Raw genomic sequence first — 27,752 nt, 5'->3', positions numbered from 1 at the left:
TATATATTATGGTACAAATGTGGGAGTCAGAGGACAACCTCATGGAGTGTGTTCTTTTCATTTTTATTTGGGTTTGGGGGATTTATCTCAGATTGCCAGGTGTATATGGCAAGCACTTTATACGCTAAGCCATCTTGTCAGCCAGGATTGGAATCTCTACTCCATTTAAATATTTAGTTATACCTTTCTGTAGGAGGATCTGTTCTGTATAGTCTGGAGAATGATCTACACTATGTTTTAATGAGTGAGTTCATTAAGTATACAGCAAGCCACGATAAAAGAATACATGGCGATTGGAGAGATGACTCAGCAGTTAAGAGCACTGACTGCTCTTCTAGAAGACCCGGTTCAATTTCCACCACTCATATTGCAGCTCACAACTGTCCATAACTCCAGTTTCAGGAGACTTGACACCCATGGCAAAATACCAATGCACATAAAAAAATATAATAAAAATAAATAAATAAATAAATAGGACATCCAAAGAATAGATTGCAAGAGGGAAGTAAATAGGTAGATATATAGGTAGATAGATGATCCAATAGATAAATCCATGCACATATATATATATATCATACACACACACACACACACACACACACACAGAGCAAAATACCATCAGATCAAGTGTTCAAAACATTTACCAGAAATCAACTGGGACAAGCAGCTGGAATTCCCAATAGAGAACATTGTGGGTAGAATAGAGTGCCCCCTCAGGTGAGGCTTCAGAGTAAATGAACAGATTGTAATAGATAGATATAACATCATCAAATCAAACACAGTAGCCAACAAAAAACAATTAGGGAAGTTGAGGCAGTCAGCTAGAGTTCCTGATTGAGCTTTCTCTCCATGACTGAGCTTCCCATGACTGAGCTTGTGGCGTCCCTTTCTCACTGCAGGCATTTTTATATCATGGGATAAACAGTAGTAACCTCTATTGGAAATAGCTTACCTTCTAAATGTTTTCAAGGACACAGTGTTTTTTTTCCTTAGGCTGCTTTGCTGTTCTTTTCCTTCCCCATCACAGAGTTAGCAGGGCCATTCCTTGGAGGAATGCCTTGGAGGACACTTGACATAAACATACTTGGGTCTGAAGTGTGTGTGTGTGTGTGTGTGTGTGTGTGTGTGTGTGTGTGTGTGTGTGCGCGTGTGCGCATGCCAACTCTTTTTCTAGAGACAGCTTCTCAGTGAGATAAAATAGCATATGACAGTTTACCAGTATAATGCATGTCACACTGTTAGTGGATTTAGTTTGTCCTATTCACTTAATAAGGACAAAATTATGCAAAACGCAATGAAATGACTACTTACTTTTGATTAAATACTCTGCTTCATAGTCTTTTTATATTAGAAATACTTCCTCATTGATTGGATACAGTCTAAAGCCTGTGATAGTAAGAGGGAGATTAACACTTGCTATAGCAATTAGAGAACTTTGGTATACATCTTGATATAACCAAAGGATGTGAAAAGGCAACCTGGAGGAATGAAAATTAGAAAATTGGAAAAATGGTATCTAAGCTTGTTAAAATGAATGGGACAACAAACCAATGGAAAAGAATATCTGGATGACACAGGGAGTGAGTTTTCTGGCTCTGATTTCATAAATCATCAGGCAGCCTAAGGATCACTTTATCAACTTGACTTATTTTGGGGATAAAGAACTAACTGACTGGCCAATGTGAACATCAGTCTGCTTGTTAGTTACTTTTTATTGTAAGTTATTAAGTGGATTGTCAGGTACAAATCCATCTCATGTGTAGCATAATCCATTTTCTCCGGTCCTAATCACCACTGCATAAGCTCTTTATGGACATTTCAGACTAACAGAACTTAGAAAACAAACCCCAAGGTAAAAAGAAAATAACAATAATTGTAAAGCCTTTTCTGACAGTTTATAGTTTCCTCTCCTATTCCAAACTCATTACAATTATAATAATGTAGGGGACTTCTCTGCTTGCTCTCTGGAGCTTTCTGTTAGACATCTACTGAACTTGCTTCTCTTTGACTTAGCTTTTATCAAGTCACTGTTATCTCTAACAGCACTGAAGTATCCGTTTTAATTATTCCTTTAATTGAAGTTGCCTTTAGCTTGGGTTGAGAAGACAGTTTTCTTCCCTGAATGGTTTGTCTGTCCCTGAAATAGTGCTAAATTAGCTCTTTAGGGAGATGACATTCAGCCTATATGCCAGATTTTACAGAGCAGATACTATTACACGTTTTGTGGGGGTTGGGGGTGGGGGTTTCCTTCCTCATCAAAAGCTTTATCTGTAGATAGTTTATTTTAGATTCAGTTTGGTTAGTACATTTCTTGCTTTTAAAATTTAGGGATATCTGGGGTGGGGATATGGTTCAGTGGTTAAGACCACTAGCTGCTCTTCCAGAGGACCTGGGTTCAATTCCCAGCACCTACATGGCAGCTCACAACTGTCTGTGACTCCAATTTCAGGGGACCCGACACCCTCACACAGACATATATGCAGGCAAAACACCAACACACATAAAAAAAATAAAAATGTAGTGATATCTATAAAACCAGAATTCTTAATTTCTTCATCAATGGCGGAAAGGACAATTCTGCTACCTTTGTCAAAATATTCTTTTCTTATTTCTTATTCTTATTTTTTCAAAGCTCAGTGGGCTACATTCTCTTGAAGTGAATGAACTCCTAGTGGAAACATTTGCTATTTGTACTTGATACCTTTTTTGGCAACCAATACAAAGCTGCCTGAAAAACTAAATACATATTGAATTTATTAATATCGTTATACTTAATATCTGAAAATTCTCCTAAGTGAACTAGTTTAGATTTTTGATTTTTAAATTCTTGTGCCCTTTCTGTAGTTATTAACTATAAGTATTCTCTTGTAGTGCATTTGGTCTTGAGATTCTTTCCTGCTGGTCACATTGTTATTTTGAATACTATTCTATTTAAGAAGTATGATTTGTGGCTTTACAGTTACATCCTCTTAACTCATACACTTCCACATTTACTTATGCATAATCACATGCCCCATAATGAGGGTTTGGTCAGCAAGGGACAGCAGTGGTCTCTTAAGAGTTTAATGGAACTGGAAAATTCCTACTTCTTAGTAAATACATGTCTGAAAAGGAGGCATAAGAAAAAAAAGGAGGAAAAATGCTTCTTCACTGGGATTTTCATAATTGAAGAAGAGATCATGAATTTGAGAGGGAAAGGGCACAGAAGGAGTTGGAGGGGGAAAGGAGATGTATGAAATTCTAAAAACAATACAATATATATAAAAATTGAAAACCCTGGGGATATGGATATGGCTCCCTGGGTGAAGTATTTGCTGCTCAAGCATGAGGACATGAGTTCAGATTCCTTGCATCCATATTTAAAAGATCTTGTAGTAATGATGTGCACCTATTATCCCAGTGCTGTGGAGTGGAGACAGGAAGGTCTTGGCTCACTGACCAGCCGTTCTAGCCAACTAGCAAACTCCAGGTTCAGTAAGAGATACCACCTCAAAAAAAGATGAAGAAACAATTGAGGAAGATATCTGGACATCAACCTCTGGCTTCCCCATGTGCTCAGACACATACAACACACACACACACACACACACACACACACACACACACACACACACACACACACAATGCACTGTAATGTTATCACTAATAGAGAGGAATGTTTATGGTATATTATGTCATCACAAGCAAGGTTGTGATGGAAGAAGAAATAAACCATGAGCACACTTTGGAAAACAATAACACTCTCCCAAGAAGAACTATAGCAAAATTGTCATTGTGGGAGATGACAGCTCCACTCTTCTAAAGATTTTTCACTAAGAAGAGATTAGGAAAGTAGAAGACAATGATATTGATGATCCTGACCATATGTAGGCTTAGATTAATGTGTATGGTTGTGCATCTTTTTTGTATACTTAAAAGCTTAAAGTAAAAAAAAAGTTAAAGACTTACAGAAAATGATGTAATTTTTGTCATTTTTTTTTTTTTTTTTTTTTTTTTTTTTTTTTTTTTTTTTTTTAGTTATTTGTGCAGCTATCAAAATGCTCTTTATTTTAATGGGCTTAATGTTTAAGCTATGTGTATTAGTTATATTTTACTGCTATGACAAAATGCCCAAGAGAAATAATTTAAAAAGAGAAAGATGATTTTTTTGACTCATAGTTTCACAAGCTTTAGTCCTTCATCAGCCAGCTCAGTTGTACTTAAGCTGCTAAAAAGACAAAAACTTGGCAGAAGAGCACAATGGAGGAAAAGCTGCTTATCTCATGACAGCTACAAAGCTAGGAAATAAAGAAGGGGAGACTGGGAACAGGATATCCCCTTTAAAGGCCTGCCTCCAGTCACCTAGGCCCCTTAATAGCTCATTACTCTTTGAACTTATCAATGTATTATTACATCGATATAGTTAGTGCCCTTATATTCTAGTAACCTCAGTAACACTGCCAGCAGGACAAACCTTCCAGGACCAGAAATCTATTACCTCCTTTCGAGTTATTGGCCAATAGGGTACTATAGAGTCCTCCAAACATTATAGGCTGTTGCTATTGATTACCCCCAGAACTTGACAATAAAATCCTGTTGCTGAAGAAGCCACATACTTACATCATACATAAAACATGGAAAATCTAGCTAGTACTCAATTGAAAGCTTCATTCCTACTGACTAGTGCTGGCAGGTGCTATGAATTCTACCAAAGGAGACAAGTAATCATTAAGTCTTGCCTAGTTATGAACTCTCTGAGATACAATAATCACTTACTTGCCTGGCAAGATGTACTCACTAGTGCAATTTGGTATAGATGTTATGGGAGTAACCAAACACTTTTTAAAAAATGGACTTAAGGTCCCTTCTATGAGGTGGAACCCATACTTGACATTGTCAGTGAGGCCAAGAACCTGTGACTAAATAGGTTTGGGGACTTAGGAGAAATTATTCTAATAAATGAATATATTGCTATACTCATAGGTCAGTGTATTACCTAACACCCATCAGAGAAGCTTCTTTTTGCAGCAGATGGCAGTTAAAACAGAAACCCACAACTGGTCAGTGTGCAGAAAGACTAAGAGACATCAGAAGGATCAGTCCTAATGGGATGTCTGTATCACACATCTCCCCTCAACACTCAGGGATCTATGCAGAAAATGGGGCAGAAAGAGTATAAGAGCCAGGATTGTTAGCTAACTTCAAGGAAACTGTTTCTCAGACATGGCAAAGCAATTTGCACCTATGAGCTCACGGAAATTTTGACCTACATAAACTCAAGGCAGACCAAGTCCCACTATAGAGGAAAGGTGGGTATGAAGTTCCATCCTTAGCTGAGAAGCTATTGATAGTTAATTGCTGCTAGGAGAGGGAAAATTAGTTTTCTTCAATAGAATGTTACCTGGTATATCGACTACACTCCAGGCCAGGCCCCATATCCAGAAGTAGTCAGCTAAAACATTTGGACAGGACTGGTTTCTTTTCTTTCTTTTTTTTTTTAAGAAAAAGAGAAAGAGAGACAAAATATGAGGTTGAATGGATATAGAGAGGTGGGTGAGTATTGGTGAGGAGTTGGAGAAGGGAAAGAATACAATCAAAATACATTGTATGAAATTCTCAAAGAATAAATCAAAACTTTTTTTAAAAAGGCAAAAAGCTTTTAAAAGAAATGTCATTTTCCTGTAACAGGGGGCTTAGGGCACATTCCCAGGTCCAGCAATCCCAGTTAGCCAGTTGTCCTAATAAGTTGGGTAAAGAGAGGAGTAATGGGGAAAAGCAGTGAAAGGGGATTTAAGAGAAACATTATATACAGGGTACCAACATAAGCTTCAGGTTTAACTAGAGGAAGAATTGGGAAGAAAAGCAATATGTGTGCATAATAAATTGGTCCTGGTCTGAGTATGGTTTGGTTAATCATTGTCTCAGTTCTGATCTGCAAGGTGTTCTGAAGAAGTTGTTACCAGTATCATTGCTTAAAGTGATTAATCTGGTTCTCATTAAATGATTGTTTTGTTTCAGGAATAGCCTCGCCCTCATAGGCAATTACTCTCATCTGCAGCTGTGAGGTGGTCTGTTTCAGGCTTTGTTGTTTCTTAATCCAAGGTGACTATAGGTTTAGGACCGTGACTCTCATGTCTTTGTCTTCAGCTTTGAAGGAGGATGAGCTAAGTTAGGTGGACACTCCATATGACTCCATGGAGTCAAACAAAAAGTCTGAGGAGTCAGAGCCAAAGTGCAGAAGACATGAAATGAATGTAGAATTACCAAACATGCATCCTGTTTTCAGTTACCCTGTGGCTCCAAATGAAGATTCAATGCTTTTTTTTATTCTTTTTCTTTTTTTAAGCAAAAGCAGCTTCTTTTCTTTCTTTCTTTTTCTTTCTTTCTTTTACTTTTTTAAACAAAAGCAGCTTCTAAGTACCTGCTAAAACTCATAGTCCTATTTTGCACTGTAATGAGGCTTACATGTCATTTCCAGGTTTTAAATTTGAGGCTGTTTAGCTGCTACAACAAGAAAGCCTCATTAGATGCAGTCTCTTAGTGGTGGAGAAGTGCACTCCTACTTTTGTAGCCCTTTAAAATACATTTCCGTGGCACTCAACCTCAGAGAGCTCTCACTGTCTTCTCTGAGTCATCAGTACTTTTTGTTTGGGTTTCTTATTTTTTATTTTTTTAGATAGAGTCTCACTAGGATGCCTAGGCTAGTCTCTAACTCATGATTCTCCCGACTCTACCTCAAATATTATGTTTTAAAATACTGCTTTTAAATTTCATTGTAAAACTTATTTTAGAAAATCAATTTCATAGTTCTTGCTTATATTTGTATGAGGGATTCTAAAAGAAAAACTTAGAATAGCATCAGTTACATCAGCAACTTCTACCTTTTCATTTCCTTTAATGATTGCTTGATTTCTTTTCCATATTCTATTATATAGTTACTCCTTAGAAAGTAGTTTTTCATCGTTTAAAAAATCCCTTTGTTATTTTGTCTGTGTATGTCTATGTGTGTCTGTGTCTATGTGTGTCTATGTGTCTGTGTCTATGTGTGTCTGTGTCTCATGGGATATGTAAAGGTCAGAGGACCACTTGTGGCATCATTTCTCTCCTTTCACCATACAGGTTTCTGGGATTGAACTCAGGTATCAAACTTGGTAGCAAGCACCATCTCATATTTTTCAAAAACCAGTTTGTCATCATCATCATCTTGATTAAATTACATTTTCAACCTTTCTTTAAGAATGTGATGTTAAAAGGGTATGTATGCTGTTATTGGAATTATCTATTTATACTCAACTGAGTTGAGATGACAATGCAAAGTTGATATAAAGGTGATCAATTAGTCTCAAGCTATTTGTTGGTCTTTTTTCTTGCTGTAGATAAAACCCATTTGTTTTTCAGGATTGTCTAAGATGAATAACGGGTGCTTTTGGAAGGTGGTATATTATCTTTTAGAATCTGTATGAAGGTCCCCAATTTTATTTTCTCTGGTACAGCAGGAATAAGTTGGTTTAAAATCTTTAAAACTGTGTCTTGGGCTCTGAAATGCTTTTTTGATTTGGCCTCTACTTTTTAAAAAAGACATTTTTCAAACTTTATAGTTTATCTAAACTCTAACTGAAGTCATGTCCTTTACAGCTTAATGGACTCATAATGCATGATTACACAACTTCAGAACCCATTTTGTTAAATGAAGTGGTGACATTTTATGCACTATTAAGCCAACTAGAATAATTTTCTTGCTCTTAGCCATAACTTCTCTGTGTCCTTATTGAAAAATTTCTGGGGTGTGTTGTAGAAGGTTTTGACAGGAGGGAATGTTTCTAAAGATATGTGGAAACAGGGCCTTTTTTCCATTACTCCATCAAGAAAAAGAAGACAGACAAAACTTGTGAAATGGGAAAGTGGTTGAAATGCCCCAGTTTGTGTTATAATGCATTAAATTATATTTATTTTGTGATTGTTCGATTGGAAAAAGTGAATTTTAAAATTACTGCCTCATTCCTTTTTAAAATGCCTTACCAGTTATGAGTATGTGTGTATGTGTAAAATAAAACATAGGAACTAGACTTTTGGCATTTCATATTCTTGCCATGTTAAGGATTTGAAACAGCTCGAGATGACAGTCCTTCTGTTTTTGTATAATATGAGCAGTTTTATTTCTGTTACTCTTTGCACAATAAACTGCCTAAAACACAAGCAAAGTAGTTTGCTGAGCTTTATGAGGTTGATCACAATATAAAAAGTACCCTGTGTTTTATGATGTACTGTTCTGGGTTTGTTGTATGTTAGTTTCTGCCCACTCATTGCTGTACAGATTTACTTTAAATTGCATAACTTTCCCCTTTTTGAAATTAATTTTTAATTATATATGAATTAAAATATGAACAAGTAAAAAGAATATATAAATTGATCAGTTATTCTCTTTACTCAAGCTACTATTGTTAATGTGTTTGGGGTATTATTTTCTAATTTTGTTTCTATTAAAACAGCCCAGGCAAAAACATTGTTATAGCCAAATTTTTATTTCTTTATTCACTATTTTTTAAATTTTAGTTAACTCTGATGTAAAGTTTTCTTTTTTAATTAAAATTTTATTTTTACTCAGCATACAAAATAATGAGTTTCATTATGAGATTTTCATATACTTATCTCACTGTACATGGCTTATACTTGCTCTATATCAACTTCTCTTCCCCTCTCAATGGTTCCTTTCATTTCACCAAGCAATTCTTTTGGAGAATACATGGTATTTGTGGTGATTTGAAAGAAAATGGCCCCAAAGAGAGTGACACTATTAGGAGGTGTGGCCTTGTTGGAATACACACACACACACACACACACACACACACACACGCACACACGCACGCACGCACGCACACGCATGTGAGCAGTTTCTTCCCCCGTTCCTTCTCTCTTTCTTTTTTCTTTCTTTCTGTCTTTTTACCTTTCCCTCCCTCCCTCCCTCTTAATCACCCTTCCTCTTTCCCTTCTTTCTTTCTTACTGGGTCTATGTAACCAGGGATGACTTTTTAAAAAAAAAAAAATGTTTATTTGTTTGTTTGTTTGCATGCCATGGTACCTCTGTGAAGATCAAAGGACACCTTGCAGAGGTTGATGATTCTCTTTTAACTATGTAGATTCCAGGGATCAAACACACTTCATTAGGCTTGGTGGCAGGTGTCTTTACCCAATGAGCCATCTTGCTATATATGTAGTTTCTGACTGAAGTAGAAACTCTAAAAGGAATCATGATCTATAACAGAAAAAAAAAAAAAGGATCCTGACTAGTGTTAGAGATAACTTCATTGAACAAGTGCTTCTGTGTTGCTGAAGGTGGTTAACAGGTTTAAAGACCTGGGGGGTTGGGGGGATAGGAATGTATTTTTTTAAGGAGAATTTTCTAGAAGCAGAACACAGTTATAGAAAAATATGTTTAGGGAACTTAAAGTAGGCCAGTACGTATTGAACACTGAAAATAATAGTAATAATAGTACTATAAAACTTGGCTATATTCCAAGCTAAGCAGAGCCTTATATGCTATGTTGAGGGCTTTTCTTTAGTTCAAGAATGGTAGGATACTGCTTAAGGGTTTTAAGCTAAAGGAGTATTTGATCGTAGGGTGAATGTACTATATAGGGAATAGAGTGAATATAGGGAGCTAAATTAGGAGGCTGCTACTGTGTTGTTTTGGTAAGAATGATAACTTGGATTATATTAGTGATTGGAAATGGAAATAATTTGACAGATTCAAGAGATTTTTCAGGTAAAATAGATTCAGATTCAACTTGGAACACAGTGTTCAGATTATTTTTAGCAGAAGTTCTCAGAAGTAGATTTTGGGGCACAGAGGACAGAATTATTTTAAAAGCTTGTGTTAGATATGATATTGCTTTCCAGATACATTATTTCAGCATTTTCCCCACTAATAGTGTATTTAGTGCTCACTGCTGTATACCCTTACCAGTAAAGAGCATCTTTTTTCTTTTCTAGACATTGAGCTATTATTTTATTTTTGAATGGGGATTGTTTCACCAACTATATTTAATATAGTAATTTTAGAAAATTATTATATTATCTCCTTATTTTGGTTTCAGAAAGTATGAACTTGGAGGGCTGGAGAGATAGCTTAGTCTTTAACAACACTTGATCTACAACTATGAAGACCTGAGTTTGGATCTTAGCATCCATGTATCCTTAGGCCTGCTTCTGTATCCCCCAGTGCTATGGAGAGAAGAAACAAGAGGTTTGCTGATAATGCTAGCTACCAAATACAAGAAAAAAAAGTAAACTCCAGATTTACAGAGAGACTTTACCCAAAAAGAGTAAGGCAGTGTGTGTTAGGGGAAGATTTAGGTAACTTCCTCTGGCCTCTACACATTGGTGCACAAGCACACACAGTCATGCATACATCTGGGCCTACAACACACACTAAAATATTAATTTGCTTCTTAAAATTCTGTCTCTAAAGCTGAAACTAAAACCAAAGGCTTAATGGGAATATTGTCTTAGAAACATGAAAAAGATAATTGTGAGCTCTATTTGGATCAGATTAAGCATAACAAAAAAGGTTGACATTTCAAATAATCTCAAATTGCTATGGTATTGTCAATACCAAGAATCCTGCTTTCCTAAATGCAATACTCTAAGTCTACCCTATGATGAATTTGGATTTAGGAATGCAGAGTTCACCAAGAAGATGGGATTATAGAACTATTTTAAGGCTTCTGCAATGTTTTTATTTCTTAATAGTTAAAAAAATATACATGGCTCATGTTCCCATGCCACTACTGAATAACTCTTTTAGCAGTATGCAAATGACAATAGATGAAAGTAAGAAGTTGAAGAAAAATGATAAAAATATATGTGTTTGGGCTAGGGTTCTGGCCTTGAATTTGATGTGTAGCCAAGGATGACCTTGAATTACTGATCTTCCTGCTTTCACATCTTGAATGTTGGAATTGAGATTATAGGCCTGGCCTACTATGCCCAATTTTATGTGGTGTTGGAAATCAGATCTGGGGTTTCTTCATGCTAGTCAAGAACTCAACCAACTAAGCTACAGCCCCAGTTCAGAAATGAGTAACATTGAAAAAGCAATTGAGCTTGTTTCTCTTTTTCCCCAAAATATTTATGTATTTTACATCCCAGCCACAGTTTCCTCTCCCTCCTGTCCTCCGAGTTCCCCACCCCCAAACCCCCTCTGTTCCAACTCCCCAATCTACTCTTCCTTTCTGTTCAGGAAAGGACAGGCTTCCCATGGATATCAACAAAACATGGCATATCAAGTTGCAGTAAAACTAAGCACTCCCCATGTATTAAGGCTGGGCAAGGTGACCCAGTATGAGGAGTAGGGTCCCAAAAGCCAGTAAAAGAGTTAGAGACAGCCCCTGTTCCCACTGTTAGAAGTCCCACAAAAAAATCAAGCTACACGACTGTAACATATATGGAGAGTGCCTAGGTCAGTCCCATATAGGCTCCCTGGTTCGTTGGTCCAGTCTCTGTGAGCTCCTATGAGCCCAGGTTAGTTGATTCTTATGCATTTTCTTGTGGTGTTCTTGACCCCTCTGGCTCCTACAATCCTTTCTTCCCCTCTTCTGAAGGATTCCCCATGCTACACTTAATGTTTGGCTGTGGGTCTGTATCTGTTTCCATCAGTTGCTGGATGAAGCCTCTCTGATGACTACTGGGTTAGGCACCAATCTATGTGTATAGCAGAGCATCGTTAGGTATCATTACATTGACATTTTTTTCTCTAATCATGTTTGGTTCTGTCGTAGGTCTCTGGGTCATCCAGCCTGTGGGTCCTGGTGCTTCAGGCAGTATCAGGGGTGGACTTTCTCTCCTGGCATGGGTTTTAGGCTAGACCAGTCATGCCCTACCTGTACTTTCTGCCTGGCTACTGGCTAGTCAGCATTTTATTAAACAAATTCGATTGACAAATGTTTACAGTGTACAAGAGGATTATTCCACAGCAAGTCATTGGTTGGCCACTCCCTCAGTCTCTATGCCACCCTTACCGTGGAACATCCCATAGGCAGGACAGACTGTAGGTTGAAGGTTATATGGCTGGATTGGTTTCCCATTCCCTCCACTGGAAGTCTTGCCTCCTCATAGGAGATGGCCAGTTCAGGCTATGAATCTGCTGTTGCTAGGAATCTTGGCTGGAGTCATCCTTAGATTCAGAATGAAAGTTATGTTTGTAATGTTTTCATGTATTTCTTAGATATTTATATAATTCTACAATGTTAGAGTTCGGTTGTGGCTAGTGAGAGCTTGGTGGGTAAAGGTGCTTGCTGCCAAACCTGAGGACCTGAGTTCAATTCCAGGGACCCACTTGGTAGAAATAAAGAACTGATTCTTAAATTGTCTTCTGACCTCCACATGCATGCTTTGCCTTGCATGCACCTACCCATCACCCCTACCACCCTACCCCCCACAATTATGAATGAATGAGTGAGTGAGTATACTGTAATAATTTTATTATAATATATTTAGGGGAAATTAGTTACATTTGAAATGGTATTACTTCCTACTTGATACTTTGTTTTCTCTTTCCACAGTTAAAAGACGTTGATACTAGAAAAATCATTAAAGCAATGCTTTCTTATGTGTGGCCCAAAGACAGGCCAGATCTACGAGCCAGAGTTGCCATCTCCCTGGGATTTTTGGGTGGTGCAAAGGTAAGAATATGCTTTGTTAAAATATACTGCAACTTTTTCTAGTAAGCAAGTTACTGTCAGTGGAACATGGCCAACTTTTAGGACTTTCATTAGTTTACGTAATTATTTCATTCATTGAGCAAAAGTTGTGTGATACTAATATATTTTTTTCTGAATCAAAAGTTTGTGTTGACTTAATGGGATCCACTCCTAAAACAAGTGTATAAGATGCAGAAACATTGGTTATAAGAAATCATATGGAACTTTTAAAAAGAAGTTCCTGAGAGCCTTGCTGGTACTTATTTTAAACATATTTCTGATGAATTGTAAAGAAGAAGAAGACAATGTACATCTGTAGCCATAAGTGCCAAATAAGAACTTCAATGAGAAAAAGATTAAATTGTAAGAAAAAAAGAGCCACAAAAATCTGAGTGCTTTCAGTATACAGACCCTCAAGATATTTTAGAGACCCCTCTCAGTTTTAAATGTATATGTCCTTTTATTTCTTCAATCTTTCCCCTGCCCTGAAATATTTGAGGACATATACAAAATATTGTTTTTGGTATTCACTGTACGATATTTAAATGTAAAAGGTAAAAGATTCATACAATCTGAAGAGAAACCAAAGTATAGGTATTCAAATGTAAATGAGACTGTAGATAAAGCAAATTTCTTCCCTCAAATCATATAGGGGTAAGGCAAATTTTATTTTATTTCTATAAGACACGATGGGTCATAAATGATTTAAAGAAGTACTATTCAAGTATTGTGGGGTTTTAGAGGAAAGATGGGAGGAACCACCATGGTGAGGAGTCAGGAAAGATTTTGCCTAGAAAATGACACCTTTATAGTCCTATATAAGTCCGATTGTTAGAGAAGTATAGATAATTTGAACAGTGGTCTAGTGAGAACATATAGTATATGTAGAAAAGTGCATAGCCCATCTTGGCTCCATTGAAAGGATGATACTTCAGAGTAATTGGAAGTAAGTTTAGAGAGATAAAGTTCCTAATATGAAATACCTTCACCAAAAAGCAAAAAATTAATAAGTGAAAAATAAGAGCTTCGATTTTGAGTAACACACTAATATGTTTTATTAACTTCTGTATGCTTTAAGAAGTTAATCTGGCTCTATTGTAGAAGATGGATTAAAGCAGTAAAAGATCTACTCTAAGGATACATACCATCCATCCATTTTATGCCTTCATATGGCGAATATTTTTCAACTAATTATGAGACCAGTGTAGGTAAGAAGTAACAGCAGACTGTATAGAAGTCATGGTAGAAAAGTGTGGGAGGGAAAGATACCAGAGATGTGGTGGTGTAGAATTAAGACACAGAAACAGATTGGTTATTAGGAGTGAAAGCAGAGTAAAATTCAAAGATGATTCCAGGAATGCAAGAATGGTAATGCTTTCAACAGAAGCAGATAGTAAGTCAAATCTTGTTTGTAGAATGAAGATTTCACTTTTGGACATGCTGAGATGCTAACAGAACATCTAGATAGAGAGCAGTGCATTCAGTGACACAAATTACAGGGCAAGCTCAGGAGGCAGGCCAGAGTTGGAGAAATAAAGAGATGATAGTCGAAAGATTACAAATTAAGTAGATTACCAAAGAAACAAAGGGCAGAATTTTTGTTCTATATAAAAGTAAATGGAAAGAAAAAGTAAGTAACTGAAAAGCAAAAGTAAAACTATAGTCTGACTCTTCATTTTCACTTCTCCTTTCTCAGCTTTGAGCTCTCTTGAGGACCCTCCCACTTAATTTGACCTATTCCTGAAATAAATGTGTCCTTAAATCAAGCTATTAAGCAACAGATCATGAGTCTATACTTCACTGTATTGGTTTAAGCTGAATAGAGGACAATATTAGAATTGTAGCTAATGTTGAAATGTTTAACTTTTGTGTTCATTTTAGCACCATGTTGGTTGCTGGATTATCTTTTACATACTAATTATTAAGGAGAAAAGATGATTCTGAGCTCTTATGCAAGGCAACATTAGAGAATTGGTCTTTATTTCTTTATTAGCTGAATGTAGTAAGTACCTTGTTAATAAGTAAAAGGCAGATGGTTTTCTGGACTTTCTTGAGAATTGAAGAGGGCAGGTTAGAACATGACTAATTAGTCTAGCTAAAGGGAGGAGTCTTCAGTAATGACATTTATATTAGGATTTATTTTTAAAGTGTATTCCAGTCCTTCAAAAATATGGATTTCTGTTGCTTGGTGACAGGTCAATATCAAGGTGTGAAATCTAGCTACTGGAAGATTAAAATATTTTTAGAATGCTAATATTTGGTTTTTTAGTCAACAAATAGAACTCATAGAATGGAAATTGCTTTTCCAAATTCTTGCAAGCTAACTAGAAGTCAACAAAAATGTACAGAGACTCTTGAAGTATGTTTGATTTCTATTAGATCTGGAAAAGGAAGAGATGGATGGAAATTATGAATGCCTATAGAAAATACTTCTTTTTTTTTAATTTTTTAAACATTGAAAACAGTCTTCTTTCATACAAGCCTCCCCTCCACCTTCCCTCTCCCCCAGGCTCACTCCCCCTCCGTTTCCTCTTCAGAAAAGAGCAGGCCTCCAAGAGACAAAACTAGACAGGACAAAACAAGATACAATAAGACAACATGAAAGCCCTCTTATCGAAGCTGGACAAGGCAAGCCAATAGGAGGAAAAGAGTCCTAAGAGCTTGAAGTCAAGAGTCAGAAATACACCCCCCTCACCTTTATACCATATACACAAAGAACTTAGTGCAGATCCATGCAGGTTCTGTAATTGTGAGCCCTGCTTACTTGATTCAGGGGGCCATGTTCTCCTGGTGTCCTCCATTCCCTATGACTCATAAGTCCCCCTCCCCCCACTTCTGTGGGGTTACCATCTCCAAGGAGAGGAACCCAAAAGAGACCTCCAATTTAGACTCTTCCTCCATAATGTCTGGTTGTGGGTCTCTGCACCTGTTCCCATCTGCTGCCAGAGGAAGCCTGTATGATGTTGACTGGACAAGGCACCAATCTATGACTATAGGAGAATATCATTAGGAATCATTTCATTGATTTTCTTAGTTGTGTTTGGTTCTACCCTATGTCTCTGGACTGTCCAGTCTCTGGTTCCTGGTCATCCATGCAGTACAGGGCATAAGCTCCCTCTCCTGGCATGGGCCTCAAGTTAGAGCAAACATTGGTTGGCCACTCCCACATGTTCTGTACCACCATTGCCTCAGCACATCTTGCAGGCAGGACAGATTGTAGGTGGAGGGTTTTATGAATGAGTTGGTATCCAGGTTTCTCTTTCTGTACTCTGTAGAGTACCTTCTCACACCAGAAACTAGAATGTAGGGGTAAAGGCTCCAAGCCTGCACCAGCTCAACCTCTCTGCATTTGTCTTCATTTAGGGTTGCTATTGCTTTGATGAAATACCATGATGAAAAAGCAAGTTGTGGAGGAAAGGGTTTATTTGGCTTACACTTTCATATTGCTGTTCATCACTGAGGGAAGTCAGGACAGGAACTCAAACAGGGCAGGACCCTGGAGGCAGGAGCTGATGCAGAGGCCATGGAGGGGTGCTGCTTACTGGCTTGCTCCTCATGGCTTGCTCAGCCTGCTTTCTTATAGAACCCAGGACCACCAGCCCAGGGATGGTACCACCCACCATGGGCTGTGCCCTCCTCTATTGATCACTAATTGAGAAAATGCCTTATAGTTGGATATCATGGAGGCATTTTCTCAATTAAGGTCCCCTCCTTTCAGGTACCCCTAGTTTGTATGTCAAATTGACGTAAGAGTAGTCTGTATAATGTTCAATGAGCTGAGTGGCAGTTGTCTTCAGCAATGATCCCCCCCCCACACACACACAAATGTAGACAAATTTCTAAATGGTCTTAATAAATAAAAAACACGGAGCCAAATATAGGTGTGAAAGCCTTAGAGATCAGGAAAATAGTGAGAAGCACCAACCTTACTTCACCAGTTCTGCATCTCCCAAAAGTGAGCTACTTCCTATCTGTCTGTACCTTATTGCCTTGCTGTTCTTCCCTCTCATTGGCTCTTAGCCCAGCTACCTCACTTCCTTGTCACTGCCTGTCTGTACAGACCTCCAGGTCTCTATGGTTGGTGCTGGAATTAAAGGAGTGTGTCACCATGCTTGGTTCTATTCCCTAGTGTGACCTTGAACACACAGACCCTGTCTGCCAAGTGATCAGATTAAGGGCTTGTGCTATCTGATTTCCAGGTAAACTTTATTTATTAACATACAAATAAAATATCACCACACACACATGCTGTCAGTGTTCAGAGGGCAACCTCTGTCCTAGCCTGGGTTGTTTAGAGATCTTCTTGGGACCTCCCTAGCCAACAACTCAACCAAATGTAACCCAGTCCCACCACTGGAAACCTTGCCTAGCTATAAAAGATGGTCAGTTAATACTTTGTTTCCTCCCTTACTAGGAATCCTCACTAGGGTTATCCTCATAGATTCTAGGAAGTTTCTACTGTACTAGTTTCTACTCACCCCTGAAATGGCCCCCGATTCCAGTCGTCTTTCCCAGTACTCTCTCCTTCCATCTCTCCCTGTACCTGATTTCTCCTGTTCCCATCCTCACCCACTCCTAGCTCACTCTTTGTTTCCCCTTCCCAGAGAGATCCATGCTTCTCCCCTTTACCTCTCCTCTTTACCTAACCTCTCTGGGTCTGTGGATTGTAGCTTGGTTATCATTTATTTAATGGCTAATATCCACTTATATTATATTTGTCTTTCTGGGCCTGGGTTACCTTACTCAGAATGATTTTTCTAGTTAATACATTTGCCTGCAGAATTCACAATGTCTCTTTTTTAACCATTGAGTAATACTCCTTTGTGTAAATGTGTTTATAAATTCATTCTTCTGTTCAGGGACATCTAGGTTGTTTCTAATTTGTAGATATTATGGATAAAGCCACAATGAATATAGCTGAGCAAGTGTCCTTATGGTAGGATGGAGTGTCCTTTGGGTATATGCCCAAGAGTGGTATAGTTGAGTCTTGAGGTAGATTGATTCTCAATTTTCTGAGGAACTGCCATATTGATTTCCACAGTGGCTGTACAAATTTGCACTCCCACCAGCACTGGAGGAGTGTTCCCCTTGCTTCACATCCTCATAAGCATGAGTTGTCACTTGAAAAAACTTACCCTTTTATAAGGGGTAATTTGAGGCATTAGAGTACATTAATAGCAATGAGCATTCTAGACAACGTTTTCTAGTTTCTAAAAGTGATTAATCTTCCAGATCATTAAAAAATTGATGACTATTTTCCTTCTTAGCAATAGTACAGCTGTTTTGTAGTTGATATGCAAAGATGGATTGTTGTACTTTTTCATTATTTATTTTTCTTCAAAACTGATTATATATTTTGACTTATAAATACTGTGGTGGTTTGAAAGAAAGTGGCCCCCAAAGGTTATGGCGCTATTAGGAGGTGTGGCCTTGTTGGAAGTATGTCACTGTGGGGGTGGGCTTTGAGTTCTCTTTTTTCCAAGCTTCCCTCAGTGTGACAGTCTGTCGACTTCCCGTTGCCTGCAAGATGTAGCACTCTCAGCTCCAGCAGGCTGCCATGCTCCCCATCGTGATCATAATGGACTGAACCTCTGAAACTGTCATCGAGCCACCCTCAATTAAATATTTTCTTTATAAGAGTTGCTGTAGTCATGGTGTCTCTTCACAGCAGTAGTAAACCCTAACTAAGACAGAAGTTGGTACCGTGAGTGGGGTATTTCTTTGATAGGCCTGACCATGTTTTTATTTGGGGGAATTTGGACTTTGGTACTTTGGACTATGAAAGCAGTGGAGTGCTTTAAGCATTGCTATACTAGTAAGAGCATGGAAGACAGTGATGTTAAGAGTTATTTGAACTGTCCAGGGCTCACTCAAGAGGTTTCAGAGAAGAATTGTAATATGTTGTCTAGAGATCATTCTTGTGATATTTTGGGGAAGGAAGTAGCTGCCTTTTGCCCTTGTCCAAAGAGTCTGCCTAAGGCTAAAGTGAAGAGATTTGGATTAATTCTGTTGGCAGAAGAATTCTCAAACAGTCTAGGATAGACTCTGTCATGTGGATATTAGTGGTAACTCTAGTGAAGATACATAATGAAAAGAGCAAGAAAAAATATTTGAGGAGAAAAAGAGCACCAGAAAGCAGAGTAGAGCTAAGTTCTTTATTCAAGGAGATAAACAGATTAAAGAATGGAATAAAGGGAGTGGTGACCCCAGGGCAAGATACCATCCAGTTAAATTTCCAACTTGTGGAAAGGAATTAAAGAAAAGTTTAGAGCCGGGGGTGGGGGGAGGTGCATGCCACAGCACTGGGAAGGCCAGAGGCTGGTGGATCTCTTGAGTTTGAGGCCAGCCTGGTCTAAAGGTCAAGTTTAAGGATAGCCAAACTTAAGCTAATGAAGATGTAATTAAACAAAGGGACCATATTCCAGCCCCAGCAAGTAGCAAAACGTGGCAGCTTCAGCCATGTGGTTCTGGCTTTAGAGTTAAGGACAGAAGAAACAGGTTATAGAAGTCGCCTCTGCACTTAAGGACAGCCGCTGAGGCCAGGCATGTGTCAGGGGTGTCCCTGAATGGAGGCCTAGTAGAGAGGCCTTTGTGTGAAGTTGCAGAATGGATTGCCTTGGAGAACCCAAGATGTAGAGATGCCAGAGTTGTGGAATACCTGCCGAGGAAAGCTGCTAACAGTGAGTGTAACCAGCTCAAGAGAAAGAAGTGTGTTGGAGTCAACAAAGCTGAAAGGAGTTGGAGATCTGAGGAGCATTTTGACATCAGACATGGAGATGCAGAATTTGGAGTTGACCTGCTGGTTTTCCGTCTTGCTTTGGTCCAGCATTTCCTTATTATGCTCCCTTCCTTGTGTTTTGGAATGGTAATGTATATCCTGTGCCATTATATGTTGGAAGTATGTGAGCTGCTTTTTGATTTTGATTTTTACAAGGGGATTAAAGTTAAGAGATTGTCCTCCATCTCAAAAGAGACTTGGAACTTTTAAACATTGTTGAGACTATGATAGATTATGGGGACCTTTGAAGTTGGACTGAATGCATTTTTTTGTTTGTTTGTTTTTTGTTCTTTTCGAGACAGGTTTTCTCTGTGTAGTTTTGGTGCCTTTCCTGGATCTCGCTCTGTAGACCAGGCTGGCCTCGAACTCACAGAAATTCACATGGCTCTGCCTCCCTAGTGCTGGGATTAAAGGCGTGCACCACCACCACCACCACCACCACCCCGCCATGAATGCATTTTTTTTTTTGCATTATAAGAGTTGCCATGTTCATGGTTTCTCTTCACAGCAATAGTAAACCCTAACTAAGACAAACTCTTTGTACTAATGAAGGCCCTATTCTTTGCTAGTTTTCCCCAACCTCCATATAGTCTAGGATTTTTATAGTGTTGAGTTCACAAACATCATCAGTTTGAATGTCATCCAGATTAGATCTTTTATAATATGTTTTGAATTATATAAATTTCCCTTTATTATTTTTCTGTGTCTTACAAATAATGATAAATTATAAATTCCCTTTTTTGTTTTGTTTTGTTTGGGGTTTTTGAGATAGGGTTTCATGTAGCCCAGACTGGCCTCCAATACACAAGGTAACTAAGGCTGGCCTTGAACTTTTTCTGTTTCCACCTCCCAAGCACTGAGATTACAGTTGTATGCCACACTACTCAGTTTTTTTTTCAGTACTGGGCATAGAACCTAAGTCTTCATACATGCTAAATAAGCACTCTACTCATTAAGCTATATCTCCAGCTTGTACTTTTATTTCTGTATAGTTCAAAATACTTTAAAATTTCTCTTGAAATTTTTGGCCTATGTGCTAGTAGAAATGTGTTGGTTAAATTAATCTTTGAAATATGCCAACTATCATTGTTACTAATGTCTAAATTTATTTTTATTATTATCGGAGAACATACATTATATGATATGTATTGTTTTTAATTTGTTAGATTTTATTTTTGGCCTAGAATGTGGTTTATTTTGGTGAATGATTTTGTGAGCTGGAGAAGTGTATTCTGCTATTGTTGGTTGAAGTATTAATACTTAGACCCAAATGATTGATAATGTTTACTTCAACCATATCCTTACTTATTTTTTGCCTGTTACTTCTATTAATTACTAATGAAGTGGTTTTGGAAGTCTCCAACTATAATAGAGGATTCTTCTTTTATTTCTTGCTATTCATCAGATTTTACCACAAACATTTTGACATTTTAAAATCATGTACATGTACACATTACTATTGTTAATGTGCTTTAGAATTGGTCACTTCATTATGACAGTGATCCTACTTATTTCTGTTACATGTCTTTAGTATTAAAATTGTTTTTTAAAGATCAGTAAAGTTATTGCAGCTTAATTTTGATTAATATTACTATGATATATATTCCTCTATTTTCTTTTAATCCATTCTGTCTTTATACTTAAAGCAAAGTTGGGTCATGATGCTTGTTAATCCCCTCTGACCATCTTTTGATATAATTTTGTTATTAATATTAACCATATGTGTAACTTTTCTATTTATTCTTGTGGTGATTTGAATGAGAATGGCCCCAATATGCTTATATATTTGAATTCCTGGTCCTCAGGAGTAGAACTGTTTGGAAAGCATTAGGAGGTATGGCTTTGGATGAGGCATGTTACAAGGGATGGGCTTTAAGGTTTCAAAAACCACCACATTCCCAGTTAGTGCTGTATGTCTGTCTCCTGCTTGTGGATCAGATAGATATAAACTCTCAGTTACTGCTTCAGCACCATGCCTGCCTGCTGCTGTGCTTCCCTCCATGAGGGTCACGGACTCTAACCCTCTGGAATCAGGAGTCCCCAAATTAAATGCTTTCTTTCATAAGTTGTCTTCTTGATCATGGTGTTTTGTCACAGCAACAGAAAAGTAAATAAGACAAATGTCCTATTATTTGGCTTTTACTTTTGTTTCCTTTTTAATCTATTTCTTCTATCTTTGAGCATTTTATGATTCTGTTTTCTGTGTCTTTTGACACCTAAATTATTTTTTTTCTGGTGACTATAGAGCTTACACTAAACATTTATAGCTAATCTAAATAGCTCTCTTTCAGATAACATTGTATTGTTGGGTGAGTAGTACAAAGAATAGTATTTCCAGTATAGCCCTCTTATCACCTATGCATTATTGTCATTCACTTTGTTTATTTATCCATGAGCTCTGATTATTCAGTATATTGTAGTATTTGGAAGATTCTGTTATGTTTTAGGTCAAATAATAAAAACAAATGTCTGTATTTTATGTATATTTTTCCTCTAACATATATCTATTTTTATGTACATTTAAAGTTTTAGCCTATGTCATTTTTCTTCTTTTTGATAAACTTAAAAAAATCATTCTTAGAAGCCACAAGTCATAACAATGAATTCCTTCATAGTTTGCATTTTAGAAAGTATTTCTCCTCCAATTTTAAAGGAAATTTCCATTGGGTACAGAATTCTAGGTTGTGGAATTTTTTTTAACTCTTCAATTTATATAGTTTTCTTTACTATCTTTTTGTTTGAATGTTTTCAGAAGAGAAGTCCAATGTTATTTTTACCTGTGTTCTTCTACAGGTAAAGTGCATTTTCAAATTTCAGCATCTTTTCATTTTATCTCTGTCTTTGAGATGCCACTTTTGTGGTTTGGATGTGATAGGCCATGGTGTAGATTTTTATTCCTCCTGCTTGTTCTATGAGCTTCCTATATTTCTGGTTTGATGTTAATAATTTCAGAAAATTTTTAACCATTAAGACATCATATATTTCTTTTCCTAATTTATTATAATATTCTCATTATATATGTATCAGCTTTTGAAACTGTCCCATGGTTTTAAATATTCTTTTCTACATTTTTCATTATTTTTGTTTTCTCCATTTCAGTTTGTGAAGTTTCTGTTGAAATATGTCTTCAAGTTCACTATTTTTTTTTATTGATTGTGTCATGCCAATCAATTAGTCCATTAAATATATTCTTTATTTCTGTTATAGTATGCTTAATTTCTAGTCTATCATATTAATTCTTCTTTTTGGGGTGTCCTTCCTTCATAGATTACCCATCTGTCCTTATATGCAATCTGCTTTTTCCACTGAAGCCTTTAGCATATTAAAGAAAATTTAAATTTCTTGTTTGAAGCCTGGCCTGGTGGCACAGGTCTGTAATTTCAGTTGTTTGAGAGGCTGAAGCAAGAGGACCTGTAAGTTTAAGGCCAGCCCAAGCAACTTAATGATGTACTATCTCAGAATTTTTAAAGATTATTTTTCAAAGGCTGAGGATATAGTCCAGTGAAAGAGCACTTGCATGGCATATGCTAGGCCCAGGTTCACTATCCGATATAGCAATAAGATAAAATAAAAATGAATAAATTCCTTACCTGATAACTACAAAATACCTCAAGTCTTGTTCTAATGCTTATTTTGTCTAGTTGGACTTTTTATTGCTTTTAACATGCATTGTAGTTTTGTTTTGGAAATCTGAACATGATGTATTGATTATTTTAAAAAGGTACTAAGCTAAATAGGCCTTTAGTGTGAAATTTTATATTTATATGAGTAGAAGTTATATGTGTTCTACATATCAGCTAAAATTTCATCTGTTTTGTCTTCCCTTGTTTTGAGATTTTTTAAAAGTGTTTTTATATCTATGTGTGTGTAGTGCTTCATATGTGAATGTGTCCATGTAGGCCAGAAGAGAGTGTTGGATTCTGAACTCAGGTCCTCTGGAAGAGCAACAAGTGTTCTTAACTGCTGATCCATCTCTCCAGCCCCTTTTCCTTAAATTTTTTATTTTGTAGCCCCATGTTTTTTGGTCTTTGCTAGAGTCTCCTTTAAAAAAAGATTTGTTTATATTTTATGTGTATGACTATTTTATCTGCATGTAAATGTGCACCATGTGTAACCCTGATGCCTGCAGAGGCTAGAAGAGGGAATTGAATCTCCTGGAACTGGAGTTACAGATTTTTTGTGAATCCTCACATGGGTTCTAGGAATGGAACCTGGGTCCTCTGCAAGAGCAACAAGTGCTCTTAACTGCTGAGCTAGCTCTCCTTTTAAAATGGGTTCTCAAAGTTGAAGTCTCTTCAGTTGTAATCCCTTGCAGTTCTGAAAGAGCTCTATTGATGTGGTTTTAAGTGGTTTAGAGAAAATACTTCTATAATCCTATGATCAGGTCTCAGATTTGGAATGAGTTTCTGGCCCTTTGATGTGACCTTTACAATTGCTTTGAAGTGTTCACCTCTGCAATTAGGTTAGACAAGTGAGGCTCAAGAGGCAGAGGTGGGGATCTCCCTTCTTCAGTTAGTCTTTGGTAAAATAATTTCCCTTGTGGAAAAGGCTTTGTTAATGAGAACTCAGTACTCTGGGCATATTTCAAAACTTTGTCTCCCCCCAACCCTCCATCACCCTACTTTATATAATGAGGGATTTTTTTTTTTCTTTTGTAAAGCTTTTGTGTTAAAGACTTGGTCCCTAGCCCATGCATCATTGGAAGGTGGTTAAACTTTTTTGTTGTTGTTGTTTTTTCGAGACAGGGTTTCTCTGTGTAGCTTTGCGCCTTTCCTGGAACTCACTTGGTAGCTCAGGCTGTCCTCGAACTCACAATGATCCACCTGCCTCTGCCTCCCGAGTGCTGGGATTAAAGGCGTGCGCCACCACCGCCCGGCTTTTTTTTCTGTTTTTCCTTTTTTTTTTCCTGGTTTTTGAGACAAGGCTTCTCTGTGTAGCTTTGGAGCCTGTCCTGGAACTCGCTCTGTAGCCCTGGCTGGCCTCGAACTCACAGAGATCCACCTGCCTCTGCCTCCCAAGTACTGGGATTAAAGGCTTGCGCCACCACTGCCCCGAAGGTGGTTAAACTTTTAAGAGGCAGAGTTTATTTAGAAATCTTCTGGTCATATGAAGGCTTGAGATCTTGGCCCCTCTTCCTTCTCTTCCCCTCCATTCTCCCTCTTTCCTGGCCTTCATGAATTGAGCAGGTTATGCCACTGTGTCCACCCACTACAAAGCACTTACCACAGGCCAAAACCCAGTGCTGCCAAACAGCCATAAGTGGAAAGCATCAAGACTGTGAGCCAAAATAAACATTTTCTCTAATCACCCACAATATATTTCCATCCACAGAAATATGACTTACACGTCATAAAACTATAGCTATCCCCCTCCACAGAAGTCTAATCTCATGGTCTAGCTTTCCCTGTTTGTTTGTTTGTTTGTTTCCATTACAGATACAGCTTCTCCCTCAATGATTTTGTACATATATCGATCTTGTCTCTCAAGTTTTGGGGTGACAGATTGCCCTCTGATCACAACCAAGAAAAGTTGTGGTTATTCAGTCTAACATTTAAAATTGTGAGCATGAGTGATTTCTATGTTCTTTTATGTGTCAGTTAGGAAACTAGGAGTCCCTATCTATCTTATAAGGACAGGATAGCCCACATTAGCAGTTAATCCAAATGCTAATGTTGCTTTAAACAAATTAATGAATAAAATAAAAATTTTATGTAACTTTTATAAGATGCTTACATTGTGGTTTTTTTTTTATTAAATATCAGTCTGATATTATTGTTGTTTTTGCTTTTTCGGGGGCCTGCCACCCAGCTCCCAAATAAATCACACATGGAGGCTTATTCTTAATTATGAATGCCCGGCCTTAGCTTGCTTAATTTCTAGCCAGGTTTCCTTAACTTAACTTATCCTGTCTACCTTTTGCCTCTGGGCTTTTCCTGTTCTCTAACTTCTGTATTTTTTTTTCCATTTAGTTTGTTTTGTTTTGTTTTTCAAGACAGGGTTTCTCTGTGTAGCTTTTTGCCTTTCCTGGAACTCACTCTGTAGCTCAGGCTGGCCTCGAACTCACAGAGATCCACCTGCCTCTGCCTCCTGAGTGCTGGGATTAAAGGTGTGCGCCACCACCGCCTGGCTTACTTCTGTATCTTACTCTTAATTCCGTGGCTTGTTGGGTGTCTGGGTAGCTAGTCCCTGGGGTCCTCCTTCTCTGGCTGCTCCTAGATATCTCCTCCCAGTTGTCTCCTTCTATATGTCCTCTCTGCCTGCCAGCCCCGTTTATCCTTTCTTCTGCATTGCTGTTGGCTGTTCAGCTCTTTATTAGACCATCAGGTGTTTTGGACAGTCACAGTAACACAGCTTCACAGAGTTAAACAAATGCAGCATAAACAAAAGTAACACACCTTAAAATATTGTACTACATGATATACTCCTAAATTTTTATCTCCTAGAGGACATATGTAAGAAATGCATTTATTAGATTTGATTATTAGAGGTAAGGATATATGAGATAATTGCTTTTCCATATCCTTTTATTTTTTTCTGTCCTCCAGGTATGAAATCAAATAAAAGGTTTTCTTGTGGCTATTTCAACCCATAAATTTTTGACTTGTCTGTAGCTTGTTTTAGGTATATTTTACTTGATAACAAAATGCTGACTGTATTTTTGTCTCATTTGTGTCTTGTTTATACTTTCCTGATCAAACTATTATGTTGAGGAAAACACTGAGTGAATTTCTTACAAATACATGTTCCACTTTCATAATGGAGATTGTTTTGTGTGTTATTCATGCAAATCATTTTTATATCTGATTCAATAAGTTGTTTTCTGTTCTGGTTACTCTATAATACCCAAAGTGAACTTCTAAAAACATTTTTCATTTATTTATTTAATTTGTGTGCGTACACATGTTACATGTATGTGCATGCATGTGAGGTCATAGTGCAACCTGATGGAAAGTTCTCTGTTTCCACTGTGTTGGCCCCAGGGATTGAAGTAATGTTGGCAAACTAGGTGGCAAGTGCCTTTACTACCAAGCCATTTTGCCAGGCCCCTAAAGTAAACTTTATATGCAAGTATGCTGGCTAGTTTTATGTCACCTTGACACAAGCTAGAGTCATCTGAGAGGAGGGTACCTCAATTGAGAAACTGCCTGCATAAGGACAGACTGTAAACAAGCCTATAGGGCATTCTCTTAATTACTAATTGATGTGGAAGGAGGGCCCAGCCTATTGTGGCTAGTGCTGCCCCTGGACTGCTGGTTCTGAGCTCTATAAGAAAGCAGGCTGCTCCTATATACAAATGATAAATGGGCTGAGAAAGAAATCAGAGAAACATCACCCTTTACAATAGCCACAAATAATATAAAATACTTTGGGGGTAACTCTAACTAAGCAAGTGAAAGACCTGTATGATAAAAACTTTATGTATCTGAAGAAATAAATTGAAGAAGATTTCAGAAAATGGAAAGATCTCCCATGCTAATGGATAGGTAGGATCAACATAGTAAAAATGGCAATCTTACCAAAAGCAATCTATAGATTCAATGCATTCCCCATCAAAATCCCAACACAATTCTTCACAGACCTGGAAAGAGCAATACTTAAATTTATATGGAAAAACAAAAAACCTAGGATAGCTAAAACAATCCTGTATAATAAAGCAACCTCTGGAGGCATCATGATCCTTGATCTCAAGTTCTACTATAGAGCTATAGTAATAAAAACAGCTTGGTACTGGCATAAAAACTGACACACGGACCAATGGAATTGAATTGAAGACCCTGACATTAATCCACACACCTATGAACATACGATTTTCAACAAAGAAGCCAAAACTGTACCATGGAAAAAAGAAAGCATCTTCAACAAATGGTGCTGGCATAACTGGATGTCAACATGCAGAAGATTGCAAATAGATCCATATCTGTCGCCATGCACAAAACTCAAGTCCAAGTGGATTAAAGATCTCAACATAAATCCAGTTACACTGAACTTGATAGAGGAGAAAGTAGGAAGTAGTCTGGAATGCATTGGCACAGGAGAGTACTTCCTAAATATAACACTAGTAGCACAGACACTGAGAGCAACAATTAATAAATGGGACCTCCTGTAACTGAGAAGCTTTTGTAGAGCAAAGGACACGGTCAATAAGACAAAATTCCAGCCTATAGAATGGGAAAAGTTCTTCACCAACCCCACATCTGACTAAGGGCTGATCTCCAAAATATATAAAGAACTCAAAAAGCTAGACTTCAAAATACTGAACAATCCAATTTAAAAAGTGGGCTACAGAGCTTAACAGA

General features: G+C 37.5%; 1 protein-coding gene across 1 annotated transcript in view; it reads left to right on the top strand.

The window, feature by feature from the left end:
* The window catches only part of Abcb7 (ATP binding cassette subfamily B member 7), a 143,978-nt gene that overhangs the window by 76,112 nt on the left and 40,114 nt on the right, over positions 1-27,752 (top strand). The window contains exon 4 of the mRNA XM_028891978.2: positions 12,540-12,659. Coding sequence (XP_028747811.1) covers positions 12,540-12,659 — 120 coding nt within the window. The remainder of the gene's footprint in view (positions 1-12,539; positions 12,660-27,752) is intronic.

Source organism: Peromyscus leucopus, chromosome X (genome assembly GCF_004664715.2).
Source record: "Peromyscus leucopus breed LL Stock chromosome X, UCI_PerLeu_2.1, whole genome shotgun sequence".
In the NCBI taxonomy this organism is placed as follows: Eukaryota; Metazoa; Chordata; class Mammalia; order Rodentia; family Cricetidae; genus Peromyscus; species Peromyscus leucopus.
The sequence above is the reverse complement of the archived record's forward strand: the minus strand, read 5'-3'. Positions and strand labels throughout refer to the sequence as shown.